Raw genomic sequence first — 23,480 nt, forward strand, 5'->3', positions numbered from 1 at the left:
GGGAAAGAACTTACGAATTGATCAAATATGACAAAATAATAATACCACTCAAAATGGGAAAAATTTTGAATCATAACCAAAATTATAATTGGCCACAAAAGGGAAATTTTTGGCAAAATAATAATCAAAAGCAACAAGCTATCGAGCCAATGAATGTTAATCCACCGATTCAACTCCAGAGTAAACTTTATAACAATCGGCAACAGAATCATAATTGGCAGGCAAATAATAATCAAGGAATATATAATAATTGGCAGGCAAGTGATAATCAAGGAAGATATAAAAATTATTATTATCAAAATAAAAATCGTTCAAATTTCTAAAGCAAAAAAGGGAATCAGATGGAAAAGAAAGTCAGCCAGCTAATAAAGTAACCAGATTAAATAATATCAATGAAGACCATTGTTTAGACCAGAACCCAACAGAGGAATTCCGTATTTAAATAGAATAGATCGAAAAACCAAGAAGCAGTTTATAATTTTAAAAGATACAGGCGCCACTGCTTGTTATATAAAAAGGGAAGTTTTTGAAAATAAAAACAAGCTACCAATAAAAAAAAAGGTAACTACAGTTCCTGGCTATTCAATGATTAAGTATTACCATACTATAAATATATTTGAAACAAGACAATTATTTTATAAAATCGAAGGTTTAGAATCTGATATTCTAATTGGATTCAATTTATTAAGAAAAATTGGAGCTATAATAAATATAGATAAGGGAATCTTGGACTATAATGGAAAACAGGAGAAGTTAAAATATTATGATAATAAGGAAAAAATAATAATAATAATATTAATAATTAATAATTGAAATAATATTCTTCCGTTAAAAGATTTTAATTTAAAAAAATATTTTGATGATAATAGTAGCGAAAACACTGATTCATTATTTGTTAAAAATAGTGAGAGAAACCTTGGGAATTAAAAATCCCGAGAACGCAGACGTAGAAATATCCGTCAACAAAAATAAAAATATCCGTCAATAAAAATACAAATATCTTGGGAACTAAAAATCCTGAGAGTGCCGACGAAGTAAATACCGTCAAAAATCAAATAAATAATATAGGTACCGGCCAATTAGGCGGACTTCATTCATTAATTTTTTGCTACTAATTACTTACTATTTAATTAATTACTTAAGGTTGTTTATATTAATTAGCTTACAATTGTTAGTTAGGGTCAGCTGGAATCCCTTGTGGCTTGTACCCAAACTTTCTCCACCACCCCCATCGTCTTGCTTGCACTACGACTCTTCTCAAGCAACTTCCTTATAAAGGGGAGCGAAAGACAAAGTAAAGCTTTACAGGGGTATATCTGGGTAGATTCTAAGATTGCTAAAGATGACGCGATAAAAAGAAAAGATAAATAGCGCCCGTACACGTATATATATATGAAGTCTATCTGCGGACGAATGAACTTGCGTTGTGAAACGTAAATATGTATGCGTGCCTATAATAATAGTTTATAATAATAATTTAAATTAAATAATTTAATTTATTTAATTACCATATTTATAATTTAATAAACTTAAGGAGAGATTTTAATGAACATGCGGAATTTTCAGGGGTTATTCTCAAAATATTGCATCATCTAGTTTCTGAGATAGGACCCAAAACAATATCGAGCGATTTTTAAACTCATTTTAAAGCTACTTAAAGAGTGTAGGCCATGCTCAAAGTAAGAAAAAACAATAATTTATTCAGTTCTTTAAAATTCTATTAATTATTTGATTTACTTTAGTAGCTAAATAGAGTAATAATTGAAAAACGATGTTATTTAGTGTGTTCCACTTTCACCGTTCCACTTCGACGCTAGCTGAGCAACGCGTTTTTACCGGGCATGTCTTTTCGGCAGCCCGTACTGAGATCTAAAAAAAAGACCAGACATTTACATAGGTATGCTATCCGGCACCAAACTTTTTACAGGTTCCTAGTGAAAGGATTAAAAATTTGAATCTTTCATCCCTGTCCGGCCAGGCAGCAGCCGCTGATTTAGTGCAAAGTTTAATTATTAATCTTTAGTATGTATGAATCGCTTAGTTGGTCGAAAGCCGAATGTATCTTGGCCGCTCGACTTCAACGGGCCGTTCTTTAGAGAGTTTTAGCTCCGCAATCTCTAGGTCGGGCGGACCTCTCCATTATCGAGAGCTTTACCTCCGCAATGCCTAGTCGGGCTTCCGTCTCTGTAACAATAACTACAACTTACTTAAACTTAAACTAATCCAAACTAGACCCGCGAAAACATATGTGGTGTAAAATAAACATTACATGAACAGTATTGGTTGAACAATTTTCGTACGCTGCATATCAACAGATCAGTGGCTAATAAACAATCAGTTTTATTTATAATAATAATTAAAATATAAATTATAAAAAAAAGCATAATATAAGATAAATAAAACATAAACGAAACGGTACTTAATTTGTGGCCTGGTGAATTATTAATTATAGGCACGCAAGTTATCCAACCCGTAAATACAGGCCACTTATAGCTTTTATAAACAATATTTTCAATCTCTGCATTTGCCTTTGGCTTGATGGCTTGATCTTTGGCTCAATTATCCAACCCATAAATCCAGGCCACTTATGGCTTTCCACTTATGAATTTTATAAACAATATTTTCAAACTCTGCATTAGCCTTCGGGTTTGTCTTTGGCTTTGAGGTCCGATCTTGGTTCCCCATAAACAAATCAAAATTAAAAGTAAACATCAGCTTCCCTCAGAAGCCCAATCAATTGCGCCTTTTGAGTTTCAAGTATCCACCAAATTCCATCGATCAGCTTAATCGAATTTCACAATGAGATGCGACAGTTTCATCCATCCTTTTTTTAGCCTTTAGACCAGTGGTCGGCACCCCAATACATTGATATGATTTTACCGCATTAGTGTTAGTAACGAATAACAGAAAGTAGGCTGTGAGCATGACGTTTCGCACATGTGTGTGTGTGGCAGAGCTCGGGCAGAGAAATTTCCTATGCCCCCGAGATAGGGCTGTGCCGACCTCTGCTTTAGACTAAACACAACACATGGCCGAGGTTCTTTGGATAAGATTTAGAATTAAGAAGTCAGTTGACCGAGACCGCGAACGGTTGACGGAAAATATTTAAGAAAATCGAGAGTGTCTTGTAATAATTCAGTTTAATAAATAAAGGTTTAACACCAAGTTGTATAATTAAAAAAAAAACTATATTTTTTTCATTCACCATCTAACAACAAATTTAACTGGCGCCCAACACGGTGTCACATAAAGTTCCAACAAAAATTGTTTAATAAAAAATAAACATCCACCAAACGACACTACCAAGTGACAGTGATCGTTAACAACAAAGTAAATGGAAATTAAATAATTAAATAATCCATAAAGAGTGAATTAAAACAAAGGTGGACCGAAATTTTAAACCAAACAATTACATGAACACAAAATTATTAAATCAAAGCACACAAAAAAAAAAAACAAGAACAACAAAAACAAATAAAACGACAACTCGCTCCAACAGAAAAAACCAACCAACAGAAAAAACCATGGCAGGACATTCTCAAATAAAACGACAACTTGCTCCAACAGGAAAAACCAAGGATGGAAGACATTCTCTATCCATTAATCCGCTGTATCCAGGAAGGAAGATCAACCACCAACCACACAGAAGAAAGACCCCAACGGGACAGTATCGTGAGGAATTAATTTCCAATAATAAAAAATTATAAATTAAGATCAGGGAATTTAAGGAAAATAATATATGATTTATATATTGTAAAAAGTAAGATTCGCGATTTAATAAATAATATAATGAATAAATCTGGAAGATTTAATAAATTGCTTTGGTGAATTAAATTTAACAATGGCAACCGGAGGTTCAGCACCAAATTTGAAGGCAGTTGATAAACAGATTAATAAACGCTCAATTGAATGAACTTAGCAGGAAAGTAGAATGTTAAGAAGGAAGGTTAGACACAGATGCAAAAACTGTGGAAGATTATTAAACACAAACAATTGACCCAGCTATAAAATGCGATACAACACTTGAAGTGGTAAAACCCTTACCAAATTTCACAGGAGAACCAACACAATATTTAGGAGCAATATAACACAATATTAGGTTGGAGGGTAGCTGCAGAAACTGTAATGCCGAATGCTTTTAAGTTTTTGTTGTTTTTTGTTTACAATTTTTCAGGCACTTGTTATTAATTTGGGTTATTGTGAGATTTAATTAAATTATTGTCGTTAATTTAATAATTTCCTTATATATTTTGGAACTTTAAAAAAGTCGCCGCTCGAATTTGTTACAGATATATATACATATATTTATATATTTACATTGGTTTTCTGATACCTCTTGCAGAACCACAAAAACTTAAAAGCATTCGGCGTTTTAAGTGACTCCGACTGAAATATACTCTGACACTTTCTCAGTATATTGATTTCTAATGATTCGTAAAAATATATATACAGAAAACATTTTACTACTAACACTTAATCTTATTCCTAAATAAATTAAAAACGTATGCTGAAATAATAAAAAAAATAATATAATTTCTTTCGTCATTTCATCAAATACGAATACCCGAATTTTGTTAGAGTAGCAAGCCTGAAAAGTAAGAAAAATCCAAATTTTGTGCGCTGGCTTCGAAACGAAATCGCACGCACACATACACCCGTGTATGTGAATGTGTGACACGCATACATACGAAGATCAACCGAAGCGCAGGCACGACCTTCTTCATCGCGCTCCATTTAGAGACTGAGAAACAGAAAACATTTAATGCGAGAATGAGCGTAAGATGAACGAACGATGAGCGTAAGAGAGCGTAAGAAATCCGCTCTGGGGCCTGCTGGGACCTGTCGCAAGAAATTATTGCGTCCATTTTCGTTGTATGAAATGGGTTGTCTATATGCTGTATGGTTAGTGATAATACTTTGTTGGAGGGTTAGAATCATAGTTTCCGTTTTGCTGTGTGGCTGTTGTGGGGCCTGTTGACCGCTTAGAGAGTTAGGCCGAATTGAAATTTCCCTTCCAGATCGTAAAGCATCGGTATAGGAGAAGCCGTTGGTAGTGTTTAGTGGACCGAATGAGTACCTCGCCGCTTTGGCGAAGAAGACGTCTGGCGTAGTTTTTGACGCAATGTACGCATTCTGTGGATTTTCGTTGCGCGTTGCGGTCGCTTGACGCATGCGACTCTTGACGCAGATAGCCCGAAGTGTGCAGCATGACGTAATTTGTCCATACTCTTACGCAATTATTGCGTATATGTGGCTCTTTAACAGTGATGCTCTGATGCAAAAGATATTTCAGCTTATAAGTTGGGTGGACTTCGTTCTTCTTCAGCGACCTGCTTTCTGGCTCGAGCTCGACCTTAAAGAGGGGTTGTGGCTTTTTGTTTTTGTTTAAAATGGTAATAATATTCTTGGCGGCGAAGCCCTTTTCTTTAAGGGCAATTTTTATTTCCTCGGCGGTAACATCGAGTCCCTTTCTTACCTTTTGTAGGCCTTTGCTGCTCTTCAGCTGCTTTCTTTTTACTAACTAGTACTTTTTACTACTATTACTACACTACAACTACTTTTAAGTAGTTATTTTCTGCATTGTCCAGATATTTGGACAGCATTGGGAAGTGCTATTAAGTCTTTGTTTGCACCTTTTTTGTATGTTCCATTTGATAAGCGGGACAACATGAAAGTTGTAACCATTCCCGATCAACGCCACAATTCGGTTGACTATAGCATTTGATGTTTTCTATAGATAGAATGATATAGAATGGAGGGGCGGCGGTTTTTTGCCGTGTCTTGCGCTGATCGGTTTTCCTCAACCTCCGCCAGTAGGGCGAATCTGTTACTACTGGATCTGACTAGTTATTCGTCGATCTTCTAGTCTGCGGGCTAAGCTTGTGCTTTATTTGAATGAAGCGATATGTTCCAGTCTGTGTGGCCGGGTCCACTTTGACACTTTCCAAAGTTGTTGTTTTTGTACTCGATGTAGTCGTTGACGTCGCGGTATTTTGAATTGCCGTGGTTGACGCCGTTGTTGCAGAAATTGTAGCACTGCTTGCTGTTGGTCCGAAATTTTTTTCGGTCATTGCAGGGGGTGTCTTACACTGCGAACTCTATGACGCGGGAGTTGAGTGAGCAGACTGGGTAGAATGTAGACTTAGGCCAAAAATACTTCCCATACAGATATCAACTTGAAATTTTTTTCCCCCTAAATAATTATATATAATTGATATATTTATAATATTACCACGTATTATTTTCGCACCAATTTTAAAAATCAAATTGAAGCAGACTCCTAAGGTTATGCAACATTATTTTTGTAGGTTTTGAATAAACGTGAATTTAGTTAACGGTAAAATGGATTTTTTTGTTTTAAATATTTTTTAAACTAAAAAAATATTTCAATCGAAACAAAATTAAATTTAAATAAAGTTTAATCGAACAACCGAACTGAGCGGACGTGCTTTGCTCCGAGATGAGCTCCGGGAAACCTGCAAAATAATCGCAGTTAACCAAACCGGAAACCTGGAGTAAGCCAATACAAACGAAAAGACTGAACCATAATCTATTAAGATAAATAAACAAGCTTTATCTAACAGTAGTGATGTGTTAAAACAAAAACTAGTGTATAGTTGTTTTTAAATAAATAAATTCCACGTAATGAGCTCATTGCGCAACGGTCAAAAGAACAAGCGTAGGAGCTCAGTGAACCAAAGAAACGTCTTCGACTGCTACTTTTCAACCCGCGATACTGAATTGGAAAAATAGGCGATTAAGAGCAACTTGGCATTACTGACCGCTGAAAGCCAAAGGACACGGTCTTGCACACCCACTTTTCTCACTCTAACTCCCGCGTCATAGAGTTCGCAGTGTAACACACCCCCTCCAATGGCGGAAACAAATTTGGGACCAACACAAAGCAGTGCTACAATTTCTGCAATCACGGCGTCAACCACGGCAATTCAAAATACCGTGACGTCATCGAGTACAAAATCAACAACTTCGACAAAGCGGACCCGAATACACAGACTGGAATATATCGCTTCATTCAAATAAAGCGCAAGCTTAGCCCGCAGACTAATTTGGCAGGAAATAAAACAAAAATTAACCGCGTCCAGAAGATCGACGAAGAACCAGTTAGATCCAGTAGTAACAGATTTGCCCTACTTTTGAAAACCGACCAGCGCAAGACACCATTCTGTATCATTCTTTCTTTAGAAAACATCAAATGCTCTGGTCAACCGAATTGTGGCGTTGATGGGGAACGGTTACAACTTTTATGTTGTTCCGCTTATCAAAAGGAACATAAAACATAGATGCAAAAGACTAAACAGAACTTCCGAATCGTGTCCAAAAATCTTGACAATGCAAAGAAAACTACTTAAAAGCAGTTTTAGTGTAGTAGTAGTAGTAAAAAGTACTAGTTAGCAAAAAGAAAGCAGCTGAAAAGCAGCAAGCGCCAACAAGTGGTAGTAAAGAGAATCGAACCCGATGTTACTGCCGAGGAAATAAAAATTGCCCTTAAAGAAAAGGGCTTGGCCGCCAAGAATATTATTAACATTTTAAACAACGCTAAAACCCACAACCCATCTTCAAGGTCGTGCTCGACCCAGAAAGTAGGTCGCTGAAATAGAATGAAGTTCACCCAATTTATAAGCTGCAATATCTTTTGCATCAGAGCATCACTGTTAAAGAGCCACATAAACGCAACGGTCCATTGCAATGCACCAAAAACCAATAAAGTTTGATGCAGCTTATGTCATTCATGAAAACGACCATGCAAACACTTCTAATTGTCTTAGACGGTATGCTACTTATGGAAGCGCATCTTACTTTCAAATAAGAGCCTACACAATCTGCCGCAGAGATCATCCAGATGGGAAAGTCCACGGCGGAACTGGAGTTTTAATCAGAGAACGCATTAAACACCATTTTCACAAAAGGTTTGCAACAAACTTCTTGCAGGCCACATCGATACAAATTCAGTCAAGCAACGGAATCCTTTCAATCGATGCTGTTTACTGCCCTCCTCGTTTCTCAATCTCGAAAGGACAATTTATGGACTTCTACAATTCATTTGGGGAGACTACAACGCCAAACATACGTAATGAGGATCACGTCTGGTGACTTCAAAAGGAAGGATATTTTACAATTAAATTATTATTTTTTCGTTTTTTTTTTTTTTTAACGTTGCTTTTATTTCTTGAATCTTCTCTTTGCGAGACTAACAAGAGGTGTATCAAATCTTATATTTTTAACTTAACTAACAGTCATATTGACTGATACGGAGTAAGACGGCCCTTAAAATCGATTGCTGGGTTGGGAGGTCGTTGCGTCTAAGGCGGGATACGCTAGAAACCCGAGTCAATCCCCCAGCGAGAAAATTTGGGTGCGAAGACAGTTTTTCTTTGTATGACTTTTTTTGCTTCTGGATTTCGTCTTTCACTGCGAGGATGCCCAGATGCCGGTGGATGTTTTCGTTGCGAACATACCAAGGTGCCCCTGTGATAGTTCTCAAGATTTTTGATTGTGCGCGCTGAAGGATGTCTATGTTGCTGCTGCTCGCGTTCCCCCACAGCTGGGAGCCATACGTCCAGATTGGCTTTAGGACTAAATTGTACAGTAATAACTTGTAGTCAAGGCACAGTGGCGATCGTGAGTTTATGATCCAGTGGAGGCTGCTGGCTTTCAGTTTTAGGGGCACCTTTTTGCATTCGATGTGCTTGCGCCAGGTAAGTCGTCTATCAAGGTGAACGCCAAGGTACGTTATGTCGTTAGCTTCAGGGATCTGCATACCGTTTAGTAAAAGTGGAGGGCATTTTTGTCTATTAAGAGTAAACGTTATATGTTTACACTTTTGTTCGTTTATTTTAATGCGCCAGTCGGACAGCGACCTTTCCACTATTGTGAGATGATTAGCCAGTTGGGTTGTTGCCTGCGTTGGGCATCTGGAGCGACTAAGGATAGCGGTATCGTCGGCGAACGTTGAGGTTGTTAGTTGTGCGCTCGTAGGAATATCCGCAGTATACAAAACATATAGACACGGGCCGAGTGCGCTTCCTTGTGGAACTCCAGCTTTGATGGTGGAGTCGCCCGAAGTAGCTGCGTTGCATCTCACTGAGAATACCCTATTGTAGAGGTATGATTCCAGTAGCTTGTGGGTGTATGTTGGCAAATACGTTTTAATTTTGTGCATGAGTCCGATGAGCCAAACTCGGTCGAAAGTATGAGATACGTCGAGGAAAATAGCGCTGCAGTATTCTCGCTGTTCGAAGGATGAGCGTATTTCAGATGTTAATCTGTTCACTTGTTCGATGGTTCCATGGTTTCTTCGAAAGCCAAATTGGTGTGCCGGAATTATATTGCAAGCTTCCAGATGTGGTATTATGCGAGTTAACAAGCATTTTTCAAACAGTTTAGACAAACAAGATAGAAGGCTTATTGGTCTGTATGATAACGGAATTGTGTGGTCTTTTCCAGGCTTCGGTATCATTATAATGATGGATTTCTTCCACTTTTTTGGGAAATAGCCAAAATTAATGATTCCATTAAATAGTTTGTAGACGACCTCTATAGCGCATTTTGGAAGTTCGATCAGCATCTTTGGGGTCAATAGGTCAACACCGGGAGCCTTTTTTGGTTTTAGCCCTCTTATAACTTTTTCGATTTCGTTCGGCCGGAATGAAGGTGCGGCTGGCTGAGGGAAGGACTCTGGCTGAATTTCTGGCAGGAGGAATGAATTTGAGGCTGGGTTAGGCTGGAAGACACTTTGGAGATGTGTGGCGAATGTTTCAGCTCGGTCTTCGTCGCTGCGAGCCCAGCATCCAGAAGAGTTTTTTATCGGGGTGGTCGTTTCAATTGGGGCGCTAAGATTTGGGTGGGCCCTCCACAGGGGGTACTTTGTGCTTGTTGGCGAGAGATTCTGGATGTACCTCAGCTGTGCATTTTCTTCCTGTTGGTGAAGAGCCTGGTCGAGTGATTGGGTTGCTTCCTTAAGGGGTTCTTTTGAAGCTGATGATCCGCTGTTTTGCCAATCACGACGCGTGCGCCTCTTTTCTCGCACGAGCTGTTCGATTTGCTGATTAGATTTGAAGTATTTGTTTCGGTCTACTTCTTTTCCATGAGGAGTAGAGATTTTAGCTGCCTCAACGAGTACTACTTCCAGGGCGCTCGTAGTGTAGTCTATGTCAGATTCCATGTTAAATTCCGGGGCGAGTTCTATGTGGGCACTCACGTACTTTTTGTATTTTAGCCAGTTCGTTTTTGGCGTCGTCAGGCTGAAGGGGTGTTCGGTTATTTCTGAGCTTTGAAGAAGCGTTAGAAGCACAGGCGAGTGGTCTGATAATAAGTCCGAGACTGCTTTGGCACTTATTAGATTGCGAGGTATGTTTTTTGTCACTGCAAAATCAATAAGGTCTGGGAGCTTTCGTGAGTCTGTTGGCCAGTATGTGGGACTTCCAGGGGAAACGTAGTCCAGTTTATTTTTCACATTTATAATTGCATTGTACAATAGTCTTCCTTTGGGAGTCACTAGACGTGATCCCCAGTGCGTATGTTTGGCGTTGTAGTCTCCTGCGGCTATAAATCGATCCCCAAGTGAATTGTAGAAGTCCATAAATTGTCCTTCCGAGATTGAGAAGCGAGGAGGGCAGTAAACGGCAGCGATTGAAAGGATTCCGTTGCTTGACTAAATTTGTATCGATGTGGCCTGCAAGAAGTTTGTTGCAAACCTTTTGTGAAAATGGTGTTTAATGCGTTCTCTGACTAGAACTCCAGTTCCGCCGTGGGCTTTCCCATCTGGATGATCTGTGCGGTAGTTTGTGTAGCCTCTTAAATGAAAGTTGTATTTGCATGTAAGATGCATAGTAGCATACCAGCATACTAGCATACCACCAGTAGCATAACGTCAATATGGTTTTCGGTCAAGAATTGTGACAATTCTAGTTTATACCGTGAGACACCATTGGCGTTCCACATTGATATTCGTAGCGCCTGAATAGATTATTTAAACCGTTGTGCTACGAGCAGCTGTATCACCATGTTCTGGTTTTGAACAAGCGTTTGCATGATCGTTTTTATGAATGACATAAGCTCCATCATACTTTTTTAGGGGGAAGTATCTTAGTTTCCGTTTTGCTGTGTGGCTGTTCTGAGGCCTGTTGAGCGCTTTGAGAGTTAGGCTGAATTGGAATTTCCCTTCCAGATCGTAGGGCATCGGCATAGGAGAAGCCGTTGGTGGTGTTTAGTGGACCGAATGAGGATCTCGCAGCTTTGGCGAAGAAGGCGTCTGGCGTAGTTTTTGACGCAATGTACGCATTCTGTGGATTTTGGTTGCGCGTTGCGGTCGCTTGACGCATGCGACTCTTTAGCTCCTTATACACCATACATCCTCTATAGTTTGCCGTATGGTTGCCTCCGCATTTTCCACATTTCTTCACGGTACTGTCCTTGTTTGTAGTGCAGTTAGTGGAGTTGTGGGCGTCCCCGCAGACTACACAGACTTGTGCGTCCATACTCTTGACAATTAGTGCATTGCACTGGACCGTTGCGTTTATGTGGCTCTTCAACAGTGATTTTCCGATGCAAAAGATATTGCCGTTTGTAGATTGGGTGGACTTCGTTCTTCTTCAGCGACCTGCTTTCTGGCTCGAGCTCGACCTTGAAGAGGTGTTGTGGCTTTTTATCCTTATTTATAATGTTAACAACATTCTTGGCGGCGAAGTCGTTTTCTTTAAGGGCGGTTTTTATTTCCGCGGCGGTAACATCAGGTTCTATTCCCTTTACTACCACTTGTAGGCCCTTACTGCTTTTCAGCTGGTACGTGTAATAGTTTTTCTGTACAGTGTCCAGATATTTGGACACGATTCGGAAGTGCTCTTCAGACTTGGTTTGCACCTTTGTTTCATGGATGTTCCCTTTGATAAGCGGAACAGCATGAAAGTTGTCACCGATCGCGATCAACGACGCAATTTTGTTGACCAGGGCACTCAAGCTTTTTTCCTAAGCTTGCGCTTAATTTGGATGTAACGATCCATTCCAGTCTGTGTGGCCGTTGCCGCTTTGGCACTTTCCGTGGTTGTTGTTTTTGTACTCGTTGTAGTCGTTGACGTCGCGGTACTTTGAGTTGAAGAGGTTTTCGCTGTTGTTGCAGAAGTTGTAGCGCTGCTAGTTGTTGGTGCGAAATTTGTTTCCGATATTGGAGGGGGGGTTTAACACTGCGAACTCTATGACGCGGGAGTTAGAGTGAGAAAAGTGTGCAAGACCGTGTCCTTTGGCTTTCAGCGGTCAGTAATGCCAAGTTGCTCTTAATCGCCGATTTTTCCAATTCGGTATCGCGGGTTGAAAAGTAGCAGTCGAAGCCGTTTCTTTGGTTCACTGAACTTCTACGCTCGTTCTTTTGATCGTTGCTCAATGAGCTCATTGCGTGGCTCTTACTTTTTTTTTTTGAACAATGCACTAGTTTTGGTTAAGCACATCACAACTGTTATAAAAAGCTTGCCTGTCGCTTTTAGTAAATTGTAGTTCAGCGTCTTTTCGCTTATATTGGGTTACCCCAGTTTTTTGATTAGCTGTATTATGGTACAGTTTTCCCGGAGCTCGGACAAGGCACGTCCACTCAGTTCGGTAGTTCATATACGTATCGATTATAAATGTGTTAAATTATAAATGTGAAAAATAAACTGGACTACGTTTCCCCTGGAAGTCCCACATACTGGACAACAGACTCACGAAAGCTCCCAGACCTTATTGATTTTGCATACCTCGCAAAAAAAACATACCTCGAAATCTAATAAGTGCCAAAGCAGTCTCGGACTTATCATCAGACCACTCGCCTGTGCTTCTAACGCTTCTTCTTCTTCAAAGCCTAGAAGTAACCGACGCCAAAAAAGAACTGGCTAAAATACAAAAAGTACGTGAGTGCCCACATAGAACTCGCCCCGGAGTTTATAATGGAATCGGACATCGACTATACTGCGGCCTGGAAGAGCTACTCGTTGCGGCAGCTAAAATCTCTACTCCTCATGGGGAGGAAGTAGACCGACACAAATACTATTACTACACATTACTATAAAAGCTTGTGCGAGAAAAGAGGCGCACGCGTCGTGATTGGCAGATCACCAGCTTCAAAGCAACGCCTTTAGGAAGCAACCCCATCACTCGACCAGGCCAACACCAACAGGAAGAAAATGGACTGGATGTGTGGTCTGGAAAAGACCACACAATTCCGTCATTATACAGACCAATAGGCCTTCTATTTTGTTTGTCTAAATTGTTTGAAAAGTGCTTGTTAACTCTGGAAGCTTGCAATATTATCCCGGCACACCAATGTAGCTTCCGAAGAATACTGTAGCGCTATTTTTCCCGACGTATCTCGACGTAGCTTTCGACCGAGTTTGGCTTAATGGACTCATACCTCTACAATAGGGCAGTGAAATGGAATCGAAGCTGTAGTTCCACAAGGAACCGCTCTCGGCCCTTGTCTATAGATTTTTTTTCGACTGCGGATATTCTTTCAAATGAACAACTAACAACGTCAACATTTACCGACGTACCGTTATACTTATTCTCGCTAGTCATCTTAGAATATTGGAAAGGATTATCTGACTGTCCAACTGGCGCAGTAAAATAAATGATCAAATGCGAAAAGATGTAACGTTTATCTTAATAGACAAACATGCCCGCCGCTTTCACTAAACGGTATGCAGATCTCTCAAGGCAACAAAGTAACGTACCTTGGCGTTCACCTTGATAAACGACTAACCAGGAGTAAGCACATCGAATGCAAGAAGATGCACTTCAAACTAAAACACAAGCTTACGATCGCCACTATACCTGGACTACAAGGTACTACTCGACGATTCTGTGCTAAAGTCAATCTGGAGGTATGGCTCCCAGCTGTGGGGGAACAGCAGCAATCACAACTATCACTGGGTCACCTTGGTATGTTCGCAACGAAAACATCTACCGGGATCTGGGTATACTCGCAGTGAAAAACGAAATCCAAGAGCAAAAAGTGTCCTACAAAGAAAAAATAACTTCGCATTCAAATTTCCTTGCTCGGGGACTGGTCTACACTATTGTTTTGAAAATGGTCGTGTTGTCCAAATCGAAATGAGGTCGTTCATGAGACAGACTAAGAATGGATTTAAAGAGTTGATCACTGGTTTTCGTAAAATAAATAACCAGCTCTGTGCGCTTGACACTCAGTTTAGCGGCCTTTATCTGCAAACTGAGTCCCCTAAGCTTAAAAAATCCGCTGTTTGTGATCCGCCACAGCCTCCTCAGCCGTCAATAATGCAGCCGCTCATATCTTTGGCCACCCCAAGGGCTAGAACGGAGAACAATTCGCTTTTCGAATTTCTCAAAAAAAATGAGCAATTGTCTGATATGTCCTCCGTGGTATCCCTTCAAGTGATAACACAGGGTATTCCACAGTTCGGACCACCGGCACCGACTGATGCTGCAAGTTTCGTACTTGCGACACCAAAACCCTTACAGGTGATTCCTCCATCGAAACATATATTTGTTTTCGGCTTGCCCCTGATACTTCAGAGATTGATATCTCGGCTTATTTCAAAGCCAAAACAAAAGCCGATATAAAGGTGGAGGACATAGCGAAATTAAAATATAATTAGGTAAGGCGCACTTCTTCTTTCAAGATTCGTGGGCGCGTGCTCTGATGTTCAAGACGATTTGTTAACCTAGTTTTTGGCCAGAGAACATTTTCGTCCAAGAACATAAGCCTAGTTCCGTGAAAAAAAAAGTTTTAAAACCAGTGGGAGTCAAACTTCCCCACATTAGAACCACTGACCAACTTTCCATCTCTTCTTCGTCCACTAACCCAAAATACTAGTATCGTCACCAAAACTTACCTACCTATCACATACCTATTACCAGAATACTAGGTGGCTACGTAGCAAACTCCCCAAACTACATTCGGATAGTTCTTTCTTTGCATCCCATATTATAGCCTTACGAAAAACTTGGTTAAAGCCGGAGATCTTTAGCTCCGAAGTTTTTCCAGTACACCACTTTTAGACGGAATCGACCTCAGCGAGGGGGGTGGAATCCTTATTTCGGTAGACAATCTTTATACATTACATGTTCATATATACCTCCTTCGTCCGAACCGCCCTCATATTAGCAGCATTTTTCCGCCTTTCAATCCGTTTTTAATCTTATGACTGATCGTGACCAGCTCGTAGGTGTGGGCGACTTTAATATCCCTTTAATGACTTCACCGCGGGCATGTTTGACATGTCAAATTAACCACGTTAGAAATTCGTTAGGACGACTATTGGACTTATGTTTTGTATCTGATCCTGATGGTACCACTCTTTTCAGAGCTTTTCCCCTTTCAACCCCAGAGGATCCATATCCCCCACGCTTGACGTTTCAATCGAAACCATTTCTGGTATCGATTAGAAGTTACAATGCGTGGTAAAAAGGATTCACTGTTTCCTTAAAGCTGAGACTCACAAACTTAATAGCCGTATCGACACATTTGATTGGTCCGATATTCTGGCGTGCAGTGATGTAAATGTCACTCTAGAACAATTTTAGATACTTTGACAAATTTTTTGACTCATGTGTGCCATGGAAATATCCTTTTGTTTCAAAAAATCTTCCCTGGTTTACAAGGTGCCTTACAAACTTACAAAATAATAAAAACAGGCTCTTCCTTATTTATAAAACAAAAAAGAAAAGCTAACTTTGGGCGGAGCCCGATAAAAGCGGATAAGCTGATAAAAAGTTGATATACCTTTGCAGTTAAAAACGCATATATATCGCAAACATCGGATGTAGTTGGGCGATCTTTATATCATGGGAATATAATATTACAACCAGTTTTTTACAATACAAAATCTAAAAAAAGTCCCTAGATTCTATCACTAACCACAAAGCACATATAATGTGCTAGCGTTTCGAAGCCAGCGAATACGAATTTTGATTTCTCTAACTTTTTAACTTGCTGCCCTAAGGAAATTCGAGTATTCGTTACTGGGTGAAATGACGGAAGAAATTATATTATTTGTTATATTACATTTATACACTTGCAGAGGGTATTATAATTTTGTCTAACAGTGTACAACGCAGTGAAGGAGACATCTCCAACCCTATAAAGTATACATATTCTTGATCAGGAGTTCTTGATGTTTTCAGAGTTATAGAGTTTAAATTTAAGAACTATTTTTGACAAAACATTACGACATGCCAAATTTCATAAGGATCGGCCGTTTATATCCTAAAGTTGTAATATAACTGAACGATCGGAAATTACCTGACTTTCGTGTTTTGGTCAGATAATCCAACCTACCAAGTTGGATCATTTCCGATCAATCAGTTATATGGCAGCTATAGGATATAGTCGGTCGATCTCGGCCGTTCCGAATTATATACTGCGTGCAAAGGAAAGAAGGGTGTGTGCAACTGAGAGACTAGTTCGCGTAGAAACAGACAGACACAAAGACGGACGGACGGAAAGACGAACATTATCATATCAACTCAGGAGGTGATCCCTATCAAGAATTTATATACTTTATAAGGTGGAAGATGTCTCCTTCACTGCGTTGCACACTTATGGAATTAAATTAAAATAAATTTAAATACCCTTTGCAAGGGTATAAAAACCTGCAGTAGTAAAGATTTTTCAAGATATCAAATTTTTACCGAGCATATTTCTATTTAGCAATGGTTTAATTGCTCTCCCTCTTTCATGCTTATGCATGTTTATTCATGTTTATAAGTAAGGTTATAGGAGGCCAAACAACAAAGCGCCAGCACATAAATACATTCGTTTAGAAAACTATCCCTTTTTTTTCTATTTTTTGTTTTTATTAACCAAAAAAATAATTAGGTGGAACAATTTTGGGATGATCGGGTGGTGGGGGTCGTGTTTTAAGGGGGAGGCTGGACAGTGGGGCAGAACTTAAATCATATAGTGTTGTGGATAACCAAATCATTATCGTGGATTTGTTGAAGAAATTACAGTATTTTTTTCGAAAAACTTAAATAGCGTCGGTCTATTATTTAGTATTTTGTGTATATGTGTGTGGTATTATTTTAAAGTTTTTTTTCTTGCCATTTTCATTTATTTTCAGGGAGATTTCGCAGTGGCACTATCTATAGTCAATTCTGGAATGCAACATTAAAAATTGTGTGAATGCTATGCTTTTAGAATTTTTTCCATTCTTTAAACTTGAACAAATCTTTTTTTGTTAAGAAAAAGTGGTCAAATTTTCTATAATGCTATGGTGGGCAAATCGCACACCTGTTTAACATTGTTGATAATTGTTTATTGTTTTCTTCATTTATAACGGGGCATGGTTTGGGAGCCGCCTGTTGGTTCTTGCACTGCTGGCAGGAGCGTCGTATCCGAACAAGGGTGGACCTCAGCTTTGGTATCCAAAATCTTTGTCGTAGTTCGTTGACTACCGTCTCGTGGTTAGCGTGAAGAAATCTTCGGTGATATTCCTTTATGATAAGCTGCGTAATGTGGCTGCCGCAGGGGAGTACGACGCGGTCGCTTCCCTTGATCATCTTGGCACGTTCATCCAGCTTTAATACTCCATCGGAATCCATATACGGTCCCAGCTTGTATAGTAGGTTATTTTTCTTCAATGGTTTTCCTTGTAAAATTAACCGTATCTCCGTCTGGTAGTACTCCGCCTGAGCGTACGACCACAGAAGACTCTCCGCGACCCTGGTATCTTCTTGTGATGGCTGATTTTCGATGTCCGATCGTTGTAGAGCCTTGGCCTTCCATCGCCTCATACACCATACCGTTCTCGCGGTACTCCATAGCAGACGGGTCCAGATTGAAAACCGCTCGGAGTCTATGAGGGTCGCGCGTCCAATGTCTGTGAATCCGTCACATACGCCGATGAATTGCGCCTTCAATTCCATTCCTGACTCGTCTCCTTCTTCCGCCTCGGTCAGCGGCCAAAATTGCCTCTCTTGCCAAAGAAATCTCGGCCCATTCAACCGACGACTTTCTCGGTTGAAATCAGGTCCTTTGTTCCACTTAGTGGCGTCGTCCGCCACGTTCTCGGAGGAAGGTACCCTCTCCTTCCGAGGAATCTTGATCACACGGAATGCTACAAATTGTTTGTACTTCCTCTGGTCCGATCGCAGCCAACTCAGCACGGTCCTCGAGTCGGTCCAGAAAGTCCGTGTGCTCAGCTTCGCGCCAAGTGAAAGTTCCAGAGCCAACCTCGCTCCAAGCACTGCTCCCATGAGTTCAAGCCTTGGTATGGATGTCGGTCTTAGAGGGGCTACCTTGGTTTTGCTGCCCAGTAGACTGCAGTGGATACCTGCCTCATTTTGAAATCGTATATAACTCACGGCGGCAAATCCATTCTCGCTTGCGTCCACGAAGGTGTGCATCTCCACTTCTGAATCCATCAGCGACTCCTTCATGTGGCATCTTGGGATGGTCATTTTCTCAACGTCCGGGATATACCGAAGCCATCGCTTCCATTTAATCCATTCTGTCTCAGGTATGGGGTCATCCCAGGTACATCCATTTCGCCATATTTCCTGAAATATTATTTTTGCATACATCACGTAGAAGGATATGAGCCCTAAAGGATCATATATAGACATCAACACACTGAGAAACTCTCGTTTGGTGGGTCGTTGCCTTCCTTGGAGAAGTTCTTTATGGTGATATCGTGGGGATTTACGGTAGCGGATGAGATCTTCTTTCGTGTCCCACCACATTCCCAGCACCTTCTCGGTCTGTCCATCCGTTGTTTCGTCTAGTCTCACTAGCGTGGATGCTCCTTCGCCGAGTGCGCTTAATACATCTCTGGAATTCGATACCCAGTTTCGAATGAGGAATCCGCCCTGAAGATGAATGTAGTGGACCTGACGCGCGAGGCTTATAGCTTCTTTCTCCGTGTCGACGCTGCTGGAGTCGTCTACATAGTGATTCTCCAGTATGGACTTAACAGCTCATGGGTATTCCTTCTTGAACGACTCTGCATTTCTGTTCTTCACGTACTGGGCACAGCTGGGGGAGCAACTAGCCCCAAACGTCATTACCTGCATGGCGTAGTTCTCTCTCCGTTGTGTGTATGGGTCTATAAATACAAAGCGTTGGTATCTCTGATCTTCTGTGTGTATCCTGACCTGATGAAACATCTCAGCGATATCGCCGCCGATAGCAATACGTTTCTCTCTAAACCTGTGAAGTGTTGGTACCAACTGCGCTAGTTGGTCAGGTCCCTTCAGCAGCATTGTGTTCAGCGAGATCCCTTCCGTCTTCGCAGCCGCATCCCAGACTATGCGAAGCTTTCCTGGCTTGTTGACGTTTAGCACGGGAAAGATAGGTAGATACCAATATGGCTTTTCCTCAGCTTCTTCCGACGTAATGGGCCGTGCATATCCTTTCTTCACGTACTCATCTAGCTGTCGGCGAATTCCCTTCGCAAGCTCCGGCTCGCGAGTCAGTTTCTGGTACAGGCATCGTGCCCGCTTTAGGGCTGTCGGTAAACTATCCGGCAGCTTGTCATCTTTATACCTCCAAAGCAGACCTGTTTTAAATCGGCCATTTATACGCTTCGTGTTCTTCTCCAGCTGCTGTATAGCCAACTGGTCATCATTGGATACGCTCTTGCTATTCATCTCCGGTCTAGGGCCGCCGTCCGACCACATGCACTGCTCAAGCAGGCGCAAGATCTCCTTGTTCTCGTCAGCTTCACATGCACATATGTGAAACACGTGGTAGTTTGGGGTTATGTCATCACCCACACTGTTGGAGCTTCTTCCTTTGATCGTCCACCCCAGGCGGGTCTTCTCAGCGATCGGTTCTTCTGTTGCGCCTTCCTTGGTGCGAAGCACGCGCCCTAGTTTGCAATTATTGAGACCTATCAGGAGCCTGGGCTGTGCTGAGTCGTATCCGGACAGTGGTAGATGTTGAAGGTGTGTGTGCTGTGCTTTCAGGTGGGTTATATCTAACGACTGTGACGGGAGATCAAGAGACTGGACCGAGTGAACGTCGCGAAGATCATATAGCTTCGTTTGGCCAATGCCGGAGATCCTTAAGTCGAGTCTGACCGAGGTGTCCTCATACCGGTGCATGCCGGCAGTCCACTGCATACATAGAGGCTGCGGTTGTCCCTTCACTCCAAGGTCTTCTAGCAATGGGGCGTCGATCAAGGTTAGAGATGACCCGTCGTCGATGAAGGCATACGTGTTGACTTGCCTACCATTTCCATACAAAGTCACTGGCAATACCCTGAATAGCATTTCCACACCTTCTTGTCGGTGTGCATGGCACCTGGCTTGGACGGGAGCCGTGCTGCCGCGATGCAACAGGGGATGATGGCGTTCTAGGCATCCATCTATTCCGCAAGGAAGGGGAACGCCGCATCTTTCCACCTTGTGGCTCTGGAAACATCTCCAGCACAAGCCACACCGTCGAGTAGCATTCCAGCGATCGCGGGTCGTCATTTCCAGGAATGCTGGACACTCCTGCAGGATTCTGCAATTGCGGGTGCACAGCCGACCGCCTTGGCGCACAGTGTGTGTATGTACCGTGCCCCTTCTCTCCGTTCTTGACGGCGAGCTTGGGACTATCACATGGCTCGCTCTTTCTGCCATCTGCGATAGCCACGTACTAAACTTTGCCTACGTACACACTGTTAGAGAGGCCTTGTGCATTCGTCTTGTCCCTTGTCCCCCTTGTCCCTTGTCCCAAAACGTCTGCACCATCGATGGCAACTTGCTCACTAGCTCCTGCGTGAGCGCTGGATTGTTTAAGTACTGGTCCAACTTGGAGGCTTTCATCGTAGCACAAACATTTTGCACCTCCACCGAGAAGTCAACAAGCATTTCAAGCTTATTCTCCCTCACTTGAGGAAATTGTTTAATCCTTGTCACTAACAAGTCAATGATAATTTCGGGTCGACCAAATCGCATTCGTAGCGTGGCGATTATCTGCGGAACACAGTCCGCATGCAGCATTAGACTTTGTACCGCGTTCTTGGCTGGTCCTTCCAACGCATGCCGAAGTCGCATTAGGTTCTCGGCATCCGTGAATCCGCATAGCTCCGTCGTCTGTTCATATAAGGTTGTCAAATATCTCCCTTCCGCCTTTTTGTCTTTTGAATGTCGCGGCTATGTACGTTGCGATGAATAAGGGCCAGTCCTCCGGCCTTCCGGAAAACTTCACCAACTCAGCCACGTTAGTCTTCCTCGCTGTCAATTGTTCGTAAGATGGCCTGCCCATAGGTTTAGTGACCCTAGCAGCTGAGTTGTCCTCCCCACTGGTAGAAAAGAGCCATGGGGGCCCAGCGTGGGCTCTCTGCGTACTGCCGTTTCCTTCCAGAACGGCAACTTCGCCAATTGTATCCGTTTCAGCATTCTGGTACCGTGTACTAGATGCTCCAGGCATCTTTTCTGCGTGGCCAGTCTCCGATAGCCTCTCCCTTGGGAGCTTGCCCATGAGCGCCTTTCGCCTATGTAGAAGTTGTTGTCGCACCTGCAGCAACTGATCTTCTTCCTCCAACAACCTTAGCTCCGTCTGCAGGTCCTGCGCTTCCTTCGAGGCCTCGTTGACGTTATCAGTTCCGATCCTCATTTGGTCGCCACCTGAGTAACTCTGGTAGTTGTCCCCAGCCGTCAGGCTGGTCAGCTTTTCTGTCCTGATCAACGTCGAGTTCTGTGCATGGACGTCTACGTTACACTCTGCACAGATCCATCCTACACCGCCATCCTCTAGAGCAGCACACTTAGGATGGCACATGCTCACGCAGTCGGCGCCGATGCAGCCAACTGTCACGTGCTCGTCCTCCACTTCACAGAGGAAGCATGTCGCCATCAATCTTCTCAGCGATCGGTTCTTCTGTTGCGCCTTCCTTGGTGCGAAGCACGCGCCCTAGTTTGCAATTATTGAGACCTATCAGGAGCCTGGACCGGATCCAGTAGGCATCTCCATGTTGATTTCGCTCTCTGATTCAAGTATTCTCCAAGAATACACCGGAAAAGAATTTAAAGAAATGTTGCGGGGATTCGAAGTTTTTTAGCGCCGCCCGAGTAAAGACGCCCGTGTATATAATTGTTGATAATTGTTTATTGTTTTCTTCATTTATAACGGGGCAGCAAGGGCTAACAGTGGTACAGTCGGTAACTACTCTGCGATAGCAGCACTTTAAATTCCTAGTAAATTAAAGGTTGTACAATTCATAATCAAACTTAAATATTAATATGTCCTCACTTTTCGTCCGCTTCCCTCGAGTGTCAAATAGAAAAGAAAGCTTAGGCACATGGTTACCGGCTGAGTTAACAGAGATTCAACACCCGCTTAAACTATCGGTTCTGCAACTTCGGCGTTGCCGGATGCCGCGGGAGCAGTTTTGCTATCTATCGTAACACTAATAAATAAGCTATACACTGAAACAGCGGTTGCTGTTTGACCCGACATTCCACCCAATTTTGCGGCCTGTCCACTAACTCCATTCATAAGGGGCAGCGGCCACATCCATAGCTTTCAACGTCTTGCATTGCTGCTCCAGACACTTTGCCAGAGACTCCCCAGTAGGGATGGCGTCTGAGCTTGAGGAATTTTGTCTCTCCTCTCACTTAGCCTGGGTAGCTGGGTCCAACATTTGAAGAAGCACCTAGATAATGATGCAGCCGGCGATCTTATTAGTGGTACCCATATCCTCAAGATTCTCATATAGGCATTCAAATCCTCGAAGACCATTGATTATATAACATTACGACTGTAATCAATTGGAAGTAATTAATAACAGTGCCAGAATTGTATCGCTTAAATTTTTTGTTGCTCGCGGCGAATACCATCTGTCCCACTGTGCGCTGAGAACCAACCAAACCAAACTTCTAGCCAGAGTTCAATGGATTTAATTTAATGGACTTCATTCATTCATTTACTTGCTAATTACTAAAGGTTTATTTCTGAATGGGTCAGCTGGAATCTCTCGTGGTTTTTACCCTATTTTTCATCACTACTGCGATCGCCTTCCTTTCTCTACGACTCTTCTTAAAAAACTTCTGTACAAAGGGGGACGCCCCTGGAATGCTGGGATCAGCATGATATTCCTTATATTGATCTTGAACTTCCTCAGATTTCGTCGTAGTGTAGATTAATATTGGCAATGGACATACCTTGGACAGCGATCTTTTATAGGTTCCAGAGGTCTTCAGTAAGTCATCGCGAACTAGTCCATCTTCTCCAGGATGTAAATCGGTTATTCGACCCATCTTTCATTCGTGTGGGGGGTGCCGGTCATCCTTGATCACAACTTAATCATCAATTTGAGATTGGTTCGTTCTTGGCGCCATTTCGGACGTACTTGTAGATGTAAGAGCCCGTCTGCGCTCCATCGATGCCAAAATTGTCTTAGTAGCCGTTGACCGTCGACGAAGCGTGCGTTTATGGACTTGACTCCAATAAAGTAAGTGGGGACAGATCGTTTGGATCTGGTGATAAGGGACAGAGTGGACGTGAGTTTAAACATGATTCGATC

The 23,480-nt window shown here is 41.9% G+C and overlaps 1 protein-coding gene across 1 annotated transcript; it reads right to left on the bottom strand.

The window, feature by feature from the left end:
* Positions 1-5,874: 5,874 nt before the first annotated feature.
* Positions 5,875-23,214, bottom strand: LOC122322175 (uncharacterized). The gene is made up of 6 exons (XM_043213647.1): positions 23,119-23,214; positions 21,164-21,868; positions 20,624-21,048; positions 19,033-20,473; positions 17,258-18,933; positions 5,875-6,043 (listed from the first exon to the last, which is right to left on the bottom strand). The coding sequence occupies exons 1-6, from the start codon at positions 23,212-23,214 to the stop codon at positions 5,875-5,877; spliced, it is 4,512 nt and encodes a 1,503-aa protein (XP_043069582.1).
* Between the last annotated feature and the right edge of the window lie 266 nt (positions 23,215-23,480).

Source organism: Drosophila bipectinata, chromosome 4 (genome assembly GCF_030179905.1).
Source record: "Drosophila bipectinata strain 14024-0381.07 chromosome 4, DbipHiC1v2, whole genome shotgun sequence".
NCBI classification, from domain to species: Eukaryota; Metazoa; Arthropoda; class Insecta; order Diptera; family Drosophilidae; genus Drosophila; species Drosophila bipectinata.

Coding starts and splice junctions, on each gene's coding strand:
- LOC122322175 (XM_043213647.1), bottom strand. CDS start 23,214: ATGGGTCGAATAACCGATTTACATCCTGGAGAAGATGGACTAGTTCGC. Junction 21,869..23,118: donor ATAAAAGATCGCTGTCCAAG/GTATGTCCATTG, acceptor ATTGCAAACTAG/GGCGCGTGCTTCGCACCAAG. Junction 21,049..21,163: donor AGACTAACGTGGCTGAGTTG/GTGAAGTTTTCC, acceptor TTATATGAACAG/ACGACGGAGCTATGCGGATT.